Here is a 12,946-nt window from a genome sequence, read left to right as displayed (position 1 = left end):
AATTTTTAAATAATTGAATTCTTTCCAAGAATTTTAATAATATTTTTAAGAATAATTACATTTTTCGAAGAGTTTGACTAAAATTTTATTAAAAATAATATTGAAATTCTACGATGAGTTTTATTATTTATGAAAATAATTAAATCTTGGTAAAGAATTTTATTATTTATGAAAATAATGAAATTATTACGAAGAAATTTACAATAAATTGGATAAATAATTGAATTTTGAAATTTTCTGTAGAAAAAAAAATCAACAAATTATAATTTTTGAAAAATTTTCAAAATCGTTTAAAAGCTGAAATTTCGCATAAAATTTTGTTTGAAAATGGAAAAAAATACTCGAAATTCAAGATTTTGAAGTTTTATGGGAAAAAGAAAAATAAAAAAATCGATAAATTTTAATTTTTGAAAAATTTTCAAAATCATTAAATTGAGGAAAATTTTTTAAATAATTGGAATTTTGACAAGAATTTTATTAAAATTTTTGAAAATAATTGAATTTTGCGGAAGTATTTTATTATTTTTAAGATAATTGAAATGTTGATAAGAATTGAAAAAATTTTTTGAACATAATTGAATTTCTGCTTAGAATTTTATTACTTTTAAAAATAATTAAATTTCCGATTAGCAACTTTTGAAAGATTTAAAAATTTTTTAAATTGTATAATTTTTAGGGTTTTATGGCCAAGAGCCGAAACCCATATAGCGAGAACCGTAATATTCCTAATGGCCCCCATAGAGGCCGTTACATTGCGCCAATGCCACCGTTGTTATAGTAATTGTCACCAGAGCAATTGTGTTGCCGATGCTATGAAAATTATTTTGACTTTCTCAAGAATTAATTATTTACTTTATTTTTTCATGCGGCACGAAACCCTAAGATGTAGAAGCTATGTGTTATAAATAACTTTTCTATAAGTGCTAATTAATTAATATCACAACATCTTTTATTTTGTTTCAGTTGGAATGAGGTGATACATACAATTTAAGAAGGATGAACCACATTATTGCAACTTTTTTAATAATTTAATCGACAATGTACGGTCCCAGGAAGAAAGTATGGTGGTTCGCAATTACCTCACGTATAATTATAATTTTTCTACAATTTATTTTCAATTCCATATGCCCTGATCATGACGCCGATGCCTTTAGCAGTCCTCGAAATCCACGAGAGAAGCATTCTATTTTTGATAATGCGATTACTTTTCTATTTGGAGGACTCACCAGATGGGATGCCCAGTATTTCATCCACATTGCTAAATATGGATTCACCTACGAAAATACCTTAGCCTTCTTTCCACTTTATCCAATGGCAATTCGTTGTACAGCTATGCTATTAAGGGCAATTCTTTTCGTTCTCAATGATCACAGCATAATTATTTTAACAGCTGTTGTCATTAATTTTATCTGTTTCATTAAATCTGCGGTAATTTTATTCGATCTCAGTTTACATGTTTTAAAGGATGTTTCCCTAGCCTATAAAGCAACAATACTCTATTGTTTAAATCCAGCGAGTATTTTCTTCACTGCCGCATATTCTGAATCATTGTTTGCTTTATTAACATTTCGAACAATGTTAGCGAGTGTTGAAAATAATTATTATGTATTTTTACCATTAAGTCTGTCAACTTTGGTTCGTTCGAATGGTTTAACGAATTTGGGCTTTCCGGCTTATAACTGGATGAAAAGTATAATGAACACTGCGATTCCTAATTTTATTTCAGAATATAAATCAAAGTGGTCTTCAATTTTTGACCTGCGACACATTTGCCTAAGTATTTGTCAGATAGGGACAATTATTATTTTATCAATTCTACCTTTCGGTCTCTTGCAAATTTATAATTATTCCAAATTTTGCATTCCTCGGGCAAACACAACTGACTTACCTCCTTACATTGTACATTATGCTATTGAAAACGATCTTGTTCTACCTGGAAATTTTCGTTCACCTTGGTGCGATTCCGCAATACCATTAGCTTATTCGTACGTTCAGGAAAAATACTGGAACGTCGGTTTTCTAAAATACTATCAACTAAAGCAAATACCACAATTTTTACTCGCTTTTCCTATTTTGTATATCATGTTAAAATTTAATATAAAATTTCTAAGGGAACATAAAAGTGAAATATTAGGTTTAAGTATTTTTGGTACAAAAGAAGAAAAGGAAAAGACAGTTAAGAGTCTATATCCATTGGAAATGTTTCCCTTTGTTGTACATAGTTTATTTTTAACATGTTTTTGTATTTTTATTGTACACATTCAAATTAGTACAAGATTATTAGTATCTGCAAGTCCTGTGATATTTTGGTATTGTGCCTTTGCTTTATCTTATAAAACAAAATTTGCAGAATTTGAGGAAAGTTGTAATTTGGATTCAAAATGGAAAGTGTTTCTTTTAACACAAAAAACATACTCGAAGCCAGATATACTTATTCTTGGTTACTTTTTAAGCTACATTATAGTAGGTACATTTATGTACTCAAATTTTTTACCTTGGACATAATGTTAATCAATGTGAATAATGTAAATTTTAAATTATTTATGTTATTAAATAAAATATTTGTTAAATATTTGAATCTAAAATTGATACATATATTTATTTAATAAAACCATTTCCTGATTTTTTATCTTGTTCCTATCATTAATTTTGATCCTACTAAATATTTATTCAGGAAATTCAGATTTTCAAAATTCAAAATGGCGAATCCAATATGGCGGACGCCTTTTTTAAAAATTGATCAGATTCGCTTGAAACTCGTTACTTGGAGGTTTTTGGGGACGCTGGTTACGAATCCGATGTTAGTTTTTCAAAATGGCGGATCTAATATGGCGGACGAAATACAAAAATTGTTCGGACTTACTTGAATCTTGTTACTCGGGGGTTTTCGGGGTCGCTGATTACGAATTTGATGTGTCAGATTTTGAAAATTCAAAATGGCGAACCGAAATTTAAAAATTCGATATGGATTTTCATGAAACTTTGTATCTAGGGGTTTTCGGGGTCACTGATCACGAATCTGATGTCAGATTTGCAAAATTCAAAATGGCGGATCCAATATGGAAGTAGGCAATTTTTTTAATTAATGGGTTTTTATAAAACTTGATATCCAGGAGTTTTCGGGGTCGCTGATTAAGAACCTAATACTAGATTTTCAAATTTCAAAATGGTGAATCCAATATGACCGGAAAACCGGGAAATAACAGTAAATTTTTATCTTGACCGGGGATTTTGGAATTTTTTTTAAAAAGTATTTTTTTTAAACACTGATTATTTTGTGAGAAAAAATAGGAATAGGGGAGAGTAGGCTACATTGAACCAGCGTCAACAGTGAACCACTTCAATTTTCTGAGAAATGACTGAGTGAAATTTTTTCTTATTTAATATGTAAGTTAGTTTTACTGAAACAAACTATGTCCAAAAATTTCGGGCACGTAGGTTTATTATTTACAAAGAAAAACTAAAAAAACTGTTTTTCACGTACAAAACAAAAAATTTGGTGGAATTATAATGACGTTTTTTTATTGAAATAGGAAGTTTTAAAAATTAGTAAACTTGCGATTTATTTCGCTTAGGGTGTCAACTTCAATATTCCGATGTGATAAAGAACTTTAAATCTTACACAAATTTATTATAAACAATTTTTGTTGTGAATGTCATGTGAATACAGTGAGTGCGGCATCATTGAACCACCCGAAAAAGCAAAGAATTTTCAATTTTAAGAGTTGTAAAATTGTCTGCTCTACTAATTAGTAAGAAAAATACTGGAAGACATGCTTTCATCACAATTGTGAACGAGATAAACTCAAACTGTCACTTTACCTACCTAACCTGACATTAAAATACATTAATCTCCTATATTAACAAGTAATAACAATTAAATAACAATTTTCTATTTTTTTGAGTGGAAAATAACCCACATAGCACCATAGTATGAGGTAAGGTTATGTTGAGTACTAATCGTAAGGCACATAAGGTTACACAATATTGCTGCGGTAGACCTGAGGTGAACTAAAAACTTCCGCCATGGAGGTAAGGTTACATGTTAGGGTGTGGTGAGTATATATGATAAGGCCATGGTAACCTTACACGTTAAGGTTAAGGTAACCTTACACGTTAAGGTTGATGTAACCTTACACGTTAAGGTTGAGGTAACGTTACATGTTAAGGTTGAGGTAAGGTTACATGTCAAGGTTGAGGTAAGGTAATTATTAAGTTGTAAGGTTGAGGTAAGGTTAAGGTAAGGTTGTGATAAATTTACCAGTTATGGAAAATATTAAAAAAATAATTAATAAATAAATATTCAATTAAAAAGTTAGTTTGTTGCTCTTCTCTATTTTGGAAACCTGACATGAAGCAGAAAATTTTGAAAACAAATTTGGGGGGACTGGGATTCGAACCCGGGATCGACGCGCATAAACCTATCATTCTAACTAACTGAGCTAAGTAGAGAACTGGCAGAAGGAAAATTAATGTTGCCTTTAAGGTGAACCAAGAAGATGATTAACTCCTTAAAGGCAATATTAATTTTCCTTCTACCAGTTCTCTACTTAGCTCAGTTAGTTAGAATGATAGGTTTATGCGCGTCGATCCCGGGTTCAAATCCCAGTCCCCCCAAATTTGTTTTCAAAATTTTCTGCTTCATGTCAGGTTTCCAAAATAGAGAGGAGCAACAAACTAACTTTTTAATTGAATATTTATTTATTAATTATTTTTTCAATATTTTCCATAACTGGTAAATTTATCACAACCTTACCTTAACCTTACCTCAACCTTACAACTTAATAATTACCTTACCTCAACCTTGACATGTAACCTTACCTCAACCTTAACATGTAACGTTACCTCAACCTTAACGTGTAAGGTTACATCAACCTTAACGTGTAAGGTTACCTTAACCTTAACGTGTAAGGTTACCATGGCCTTATCATATATACTCACCACACCCTAACATGTAACCTTACCTCCATGGCGGAAGTTTTTAGTTCACCTCAGGTCTACCGCAGCAATATTGTGTAACCTTATGTGCCTTACGATTAGTACTCAACATAACCTTACCTCATACTATTGTGCTATGTGGGAAGATTTTTTACAATGTGTAAGTGGAAATATTATTTTTGAAGTAAATTGTAGTGTTTTATTAGAGGTGGTTCAATGTAGACACACATCCTTCAAAATAAGAAAAGTGTGACTTGTTAGAAAAAAATTAAATTTAATTATTTAATCCTAATAATTTGTGTTTGTAACGTGTGTATTAACTAAAGGAGTACTTCAGCTTAATTTTGATACAAAAACCTGATCGAAATTAGTAAAATTTTATTAGTTCTTGGACTTTATAAAATACCCGGTTCAATGTAGCCTACCCTCCCCTATTTATTTTAAGACTTATTAATTATTATTTTTCATTAAAAAAGATTGAATGATCTTCTGCAAAATCGTTTTATTTTGTAAAAAAACATTTAAAATACGTATTCAGGGTTGCCAAAGCCAAAGGTCAGGGAAATCATGAAAACTTCTTGAAAAATATTCAATTTCTAGAATTTATATGAAAATTCTGAATTTTAGTTGTCCAACGTGACAGACTTAAAAAAAATATTAAATTTAATTTTAAATTCTTTCTATATTTTTAATAATAATAATTGAATAAAATCAACTTTAATATAATTCTTTAAAACAATTAAATTATTTTTAATACAATTTTAATTAAATTCGTCGAAAAGATTTCACGTCCTATAAAATAGTGAAAAATAAATCAATTTTTAAATTTTTTTCAATAATAATATCACAAGACAAATTCGAATTAGTAAAAATTTAATTTATTAATTAGAACAAAGTGATACGAAATTTATAAAAATTAAGTTTTTAAATAATAAATAAAGTAAATAAAACATGAAAATAAATAAAAATCTGTTTTTCTTAGAAAATAAAAGTTTAAAAAAAGTATTTTGCATTAATATTAATTCGTTTTGCAACAATAATTTATAAGTATATAAGTATTACAATGTTTTAGAAGTAGGTTTAGATTGAATTTCAAAAAGTTTCAAATTAAAGTTTTAGAAAAATTGAATTGTAAAAAATAATAAGTTAATTTTTTTAAACATTTGTATTCATATTCTTTCTAAATTAGTTATATTTTTAAATATATATTTAATTGAAAAACTTTCAAATTATTCGAAATTTCATGATATTGTCTTGTAAACAAGTGGATTTTAGAAATATTTTAGTTAAAATTTCTAGAAGATAATTGAATTGGAAGGTTTTTCAGGAATCTTTTTTTATAGTAAAAAAATATTTATTACTTATTTTTTTTACAATAAAATACAAGTCTTAAAGCATTCGAAAAATATTCTTTTTATAAATAATAATACTTTTTATTTAAAATATTTTTTCTTTTTTAGAAAATGGCTATCAGATGTCTTTTACTTAATTAACTTGACTTTTAGAAAGTATGTTTCTCGAATGTCTAATTTTCTATACGATTGCCAAAATGGCACAGATTAACAAAATTTTTAATTTTTTCATTTCAGTTAACCCTTGCAGATTAAATTCACTTTTTATTACATTAATACGAGAACGAATCTTTAAATAAAAATTTCCTTATTCGTAGATAGAAAATGCTTAAAAAATTATACATAAGAAAATATTTTCGTGAATTACGTATTAAAATCACATTTTAGGAACAAGCTGTTGAAAATCTTCGCAAATCTAAAATTGAGAGATATTTGAAAATTTTATTGACTTCAACTTTAGAAATTCGAATTTTATGACACTTTTGAATCAAAATTAACATTAAATTAACACAGTCGTTGATGAAATTTCTTCTCCTTTCTGCTATTTCGACAGTTGACTTCAAAAGATTAGCATATATAGGAAATTTTTTATCAGAAGATTCGATTTCTTTTAAAAAATCATTGTTGCTCGTGTACATTGCAACTTTATCAATTGACTTAGTTAATACATTATAGAATGTAAAGTTCAGATTTTTATTAACTTTCGTCTTTTGCATGACACTTTTCTCCTTTAAACACTTCTTTCGCCAATCAATAAGATCATCTAATTCACATTCTTCCAACTCAGTTATATCATACTCTGCATCTAACAATACTATACGACATACTATCAATTTTAAAAAATCATCTTTATTCTTCCACATGTCTTCGTCGTCGTTTATATCATAATCATTAGAAATTTCATAAATAACACTTGAAAGAATATTAACGTTTTTAGAGTAACCAACTGTGAGTAATTGACTCTTAGGATTTCTATCAGCATAGTTTATTCCTACACAGAAACGTGATTTCGAATCATTATATTCCATCATAAGTTGTAACAACTCTGGTGGCTGAACATTTGAAGAATTCCCTTCAGCTAAAACTTTCTCAGAACAACATTTGATCTTTTTATTACTGAGATGATTACATATGCATGTAACAATTTCAGGACGAAATACACAATCACCTACTTCCGATATTTCTTCATTTGTCACTGGCTTTAAATAATTAATACTTGAAACTCTCATTGTAACTGCAACTGAAAATAAGTACTCATTAATTTTACTATTCGAATACCGAATTAACATCTGCGTCACTTTTAACAATTCCTCAAACACTAAAGGAGTAACAGGCATGACATGATACACGCCTGAATAAGCCCCCAAAGCTTCATGCAATGGTACTCCACCGAATTTAGAGGTTGTAAATGGATCAGCACCATTTTCTAGAAGAAATTTAACTACAGCTGGCTGCGCTGCAGTTGCTGCGAAAAGTAATGGTGTACGGCCACAATCTTCAGTTCGTAAATTAACATCAGCTCCAGCTTCCAGGAGTAGCTTTACCAATCTCGGGTGTTCGAATGTAGCTGCAAGGTGAAGAGGACTTATAAATTTAAACAGACTTTTTTTAACAGGATAACCAGCGTCTAGAAGAATTTTTAATATTTCTTCACTGCCACTTTCAACAGCAATGTAAACGGCCAATTTTCTAGCGAAAGTGTTTGATTCATATTCACCTGATGGTTCATTTACCATTACTTTAACAGTCTCCACTTGGCCCATTCGAATAGAGAAATGAAGTTGCATTTCTTTAAAATATGTGTTTGCACTAATTTTGGACAACCTTGTTAATAAATATTTCCACATGTCATGACGACTCAAATTAAATGTACTATTAAATACGTCATCTAAATTTTGTACTTTAATACCAATATCGACTAAACATTTTAAAGTCTCTAAACTGCCTTCCAAAATAACTGATCTAAATAAGCCTAGTTTATCTTCCTTAACTGTTGCGATGCTTTTTACGCCATTCTTTATGAGATATTCTACAATGTCCAAACGATCGGACGATACTGCACATTCAAGACAAGATTCGAGATGAACGAAAGTATATTCTGGAATATCTACTTTGTTACATCCATTCGCCATGAGCAGCTTTACCATTTCAAACTTTCCTGTGAAAACTGCGTTACGAAGAGAACTCATATTTGTTAAATCTGTGTCATTTAAAACCGCACCGTGTTTAAAAAGAATTTCAGCCATTTGAACGTTTCCTTTCGACAATGCAACATAAAGTGGCGTTTTTCCATATCTATCCTTTTCCTCAATAAAGGCGCCATTACCTAGAAGTGACTTTGCAAATTCAGGGCGATTATACAAAACTGTATAGTGAAGTGGACTTTCATCATTGAGATTTTTCGCGTTTAAATTACTATCTTCTAAAAGAAGATTGAATAACTCAGGCTGATTTTCCCTAATCGCCAAATGCAGCGGTGTATTCCCTCTTCCGTCTCGCTTGGTGCTTGTGAACAGTTTTGCTATTGCTGCGTGTCCTCTTGCAGTCGCCACATGCAGCAATGTCCTGCCACGTATCGTTTTCGTCGCCGAATATTTCTTGAGCAAAGAATGGACAAGATTCAATTCTCCATTGTGGACTGCGAGAAACAATTCATTGTACTCAGAGGTGTCGTTGTAATCATTTCCAAAATCCATGACAACAAATAGAAGATTTGGATTCGAAGGTAGTTTACTGTGGTGATTTGTAATCTCAAATAGGAAGCATTGCTCCACTTAAATATTCTGTAACAAAAAGTACCCAAAAGTGTAAAAATATTAAATATAGGGTTTAAGGTGACTTATCGACTAGCCTGGCCGCGATTTGTTAAGATATTTTTTAATCTGGTAATATTATTGAGCGCCGGGCAGAAAAAAGTTTCCTTTTTACCTAAAGAAACAAATACAAAAATACTTCAGTTGATCTATAAATAATTAATAGACCCAATAACTTAATAATATTATCGAAAAAGAGATCCCAGCTTAAAATCCCCGTACAGGGTCCTTAAAAGATCCTCTCGGGATCCTGCGCAGGATCCCGACCGGATCCCGTACGGGATTTTGGGACAGGGTTCCTGTGCAGGAACCTTAACTATGAAAGGTTCCTGTACAGGAACACTTGCAGGATCATGTACAGGAACCTTTACAGTTTTGTAAACTGCAGGTATTTAAGTATAAAGGAACCCGTAAAGGATCCTACAGTTTCCTCAATTAATTTATTTATATTTTTAACTCCTGCGCAGTAGTTTTCTATGAGTTTCTCGAATGCGCAATACATTTTCCTGTCCAACATAGTAATACGAGCCTAACATAATGAAATATGAAGTCTATGTATGTCAAATGTTGATTAACATATAAAAATTTAAAAAATTAAAAAGTTTCCTGTTCAGGATCCTCCAAGTGTTCCTGTACAGGAACCTTTGATAGCTAAGGTTCCTGCATCGGAACCCTGTCCCAAAATCCCGTACGGGATCCTGTACAGGACGGGTATAGGATCCCGAGAGGGTCCTTTAAGGATCCTGTACGGGGATTTTAAGCTGGGATTTTATTGACATTTTGAATTTTAATATTAATTTCATAAAGTTTTGAATATCCTTGACTATTGTTTATAATAAAAATAATGTTAATAAAAAAATTAGTTTTTAAATAAAAAAAAAAAATTTTAAACAATTTTTTCATTATTTACTCCTTTCTGAGAAAAATGTCATTAACATATTTGGAATCCTTATGAATTCACCTTTAATTTAATAAACCAAAATTTATGAAGACTCATCTGGTTCCGGAGATATTGGAGTTTTTGTAAAAAAAGACTAGCTGCAGCAACAAGGTGAACTTCGAATAAAAACCCAAAAGTTCTTGCCCATCCAATTTTTTTGGTATTGTCTCAGTAAAGCCATACAATAATTTTAAGACAAGAAAGAAAAAATCAGTATATGAAATTTTGAATAAACTCAGTTTTTCGATTTTTTTCATTTCGGATATTTAAAAAATTTTCATTTGTTAGTTAGTTTGGAAAATTCTACAAAAATTGAGTAGAAATAGACAAAACTTCGATAATTTAGAAGAATTTAACTACAAACATCTAAATTGCAAATAGTTCTGCAGATTTTCGGTATGACTGGATACAAATTCTATGTCAGATTTCCAAAATTCAGAAATGGCGGATCGTATATGGCAGACGATTTGGTAAATCTGACATCGTATTCGTATTCAGCTGTACCGAAAATACGCAGAAGTATTTGAAATTTATATCCTGGTTTGTAGTAATATTCTTCTTCATTATCGAAGTTTTGTCTGTTCTTACTCAGTTTTCAAAGAATTTGCCAAACTCAGTAAACAGAATGAACGAATACTCAGACTAAAACGAAAATATTTTAAATTTTCAAAATGTATTTTAAAGAAGAAAAGTAGTGTCTTTAGATGCAATATTGAAATTCTTCAATAAGTTTTATTATTTATGAAAATAATTTAATTTTGTTAAGAATTTTATTAAAATCTAAAAGAATAATTGAATTAATTCAAAAAAATCTAATTTTAATTAGAATAATTTATTTCTTTTGAAAAATTTTATTAAAATATTTGAAAATAATTGAATTCCTGTCGAAAATTCTAATATTTCTGTAAATAATTGAATTTTTCCAAAGAATTTAAAAAAAAATTTTTTTCTGAATAATTGATTTTTTTGAGAAATTGAAATTTAGTTTTTAAGAATAATTATATTTTTTGAGCAATTCCAGTAAAATGGTAATAAAAATAATTGAAATCCTCCGATGAATTTCATCATTTATGAAAATAATTGATTTCCTAAAAAGCATTTTATTATTTATAAAAATAATTGAATTTTGCAAAGAATTTTATTAAAATGCCTCAAAAAGAATTGAATTTTCGGGAATAATTTTCTTATTTATTGACATAATTGAATTCTATCGAAGAATTATTTATGTAAATAATTGAATTTTTGGGAAGAATTGTATGAAAAATAATTGAAATCCTGCGATAAATTTTATTATTTATGAAAATAATTGAATAGCTGCAAAGAATTTTATTAAAATTTTTAAAAATAATTGAACTCCTGAGAAGAATTTTATTATTTATGAAAAAAATTGAATTATTCATAAGAATTTTATTAAAATGTTTAAAAAGGAATTGAATTTCTGTGAAAAATTTTGATGTTTTTGAAAATAATTGAATTTTTGGGAAGAATTGTATTGTATCTGTTTTAATTCTTATAAAAAATTGTATACATTTTAATTTTGATATGTTGATTTGAGCTGATATATTAATTATTTAATTAAATTTAATTTGAAATATATTTATTCTCACATGCACTCAAAATGTGTAGTGCAAAAATGTCAAAAAAATATAAAGGATCAAAGTTTTTGTGTTATTGTTAACTTAACTTATTGTCGATATACTTATATTTAAAAAAAATTAAAAACAAATAAATAATTAAATTAGTTTCTATTAAAAATACTAACCATGCTTAATGCAATATTAACATATCGCTTTTATAAACTGGACGATTTTCCGTGACGAAACATTAAACTAATGATGGAATTTTGGATTATAGAAAACAAGATTTTCTAATATATATACTTATTTTATGTAAGTATTTATTTACAATTTATAGAATTTTTGATTTGTAAATCAAGAGGCAGTTGAAAACACTTATAACCATAAATGTATAAACTGGAATAGAATGGAAACTTCAGCTGTTGCAGACTGCAGAGAGGTGCAACCACTGGCAACCACTAACCACAGCTTTAAAGAAATTCTTACTTTCCTAGGGGTTCTTGGACCCCTCTTGTTCTTAAATTCTCGAGAATTTAAGTTGGGGCAATTTCGCCAAGAAAATTAAGGTAATTTAATTTTTTTAAGAGAATGTAAGAGAATTTAAGTTTATTTATTTAAATAATGTATATATTTTATATTTTTATTAATATAAATACATATATTTTAGCACAATTATGATGATTACTTTTACCTAAAAGAATTCTTTAAGTTATATATGTGAGTATACGCTATGGTTCTATAGGGATGTAGATGAGCATCAAAAATTTTGTTATCAAATTCGATCCTTTTTTATGAAAGAAGTCCTTTTCCGAAACACGGAAGTAATCAGAATTTTTTCAGAATTTATTTCCGATTACGAAAAATATTTTTGTCTTGAGAAAACAACGCTGGTCTTGATAGAATTTTTTGAAACAATTTTTGGAGTCGAATATCGTGTCTTGAAAGAATTGCTTTTTTCAAAACACGGAGCTACTCAGAACTTATTTAGAATTTATTTCAAATTCAAAAAGAATTTGTGCTTGAAAAACAACGATTATGGTGTTGAAAATTTTTTTAAAATAATTTTTGAAGGTGATTATTAAATTTGGGCTTTTTTCATTACATTGCAGCTTTTTTTATTAAAGAAGCGCATTTTCCGAAATTTATTTTTCTACTTAACAGATCATAATTTTTATTGATGAAAAATAGAAATACACAGAAAAATTAGGATAAAATTTTGACCTGAAATTAAATAAATAAACAAATGATTTTCCATATACAAAAATTGAATAACAATGTTATTTTTTATTATTTTCAGCCTCAAAACAAAGATTTTTCTTAAAAAAA

General features: G+C 28.6%; 2 protein-coding genes across 2 annotated transcripts in view; one reads left to right on the top strand and one right to left on the bottom strand.

The window, feature by feature from the left end:
* The window catches only part of LOC122511972 (GPI mannosyltransferase 2), a 34,300-nt gene extending 31,715 nt beyond the window's left edge, over positions 1 to 2,585 (top strand). The window contains exon 2 of the mRNA XM_043627567.1: positions 964 to 2,585. Coding sequence (XP_043483502.1) covers positions 1,039 to 2,505 — 1,467 coding nt within the window. The 5' untranslated portion in view covers positions 964 to 1,038 and the 3' untranslated portion in view covers positions 2,506 to 2,585. The remainder of the gene's footprint in view (positions 1 to 963) is intronic.
* A 3,745-nt stretch (positions 2,586 to 6,330) lies between these two features.
* On the bottom strand, positions 6,331 to 12,009 carry LOC122512033 (ankyrin-3-like). The gene is made up of 2 exons (XM_043627639.1): positions 11,806 to 12,009; positions 6,331 to 9,073 (listed from the first exon to the last, which is right to left on the bottom strand). The coding sequence occupies exon 2, from the start codon at positions 8,984 to 8,986 to the stop codon at positions 6,674 to 6,676; it is 2,313 nt and encodes a 770-aa protein (XP_043483574.1). The 5' UTR covers positions 8,987 to 9,073; positions 11,806 to 12,009; the 3' UTR covers positions 6,331 to 6,673.
* Positions 12,010 to 12,946: the final 937 nt, after the last annotated feature.

The sequence above is a fragment of the Leptopilina heterotoma genome, unplaced genomic scaffold, assembly GCF_015476425.1.
Source record: "Leptopilina heterotoma isolate Lh14 unplaced genomic scaffold, ASM1547642v1 Lhet_92, whole genome shotgun sequence".
Taxonomy (NCBI): domain Eukaryota; kingdom Metazoa; phylum Arthropoda; class Insecta; order Hymenoptera; family Figitidae; genus Leptopilina; species Leptopilina heterotoma.
The sequence above is the reverse complement of the archived record's forward strand: the minus strand, read 5'-3'. Positions and strand labels throughout refer to the sequence as shown.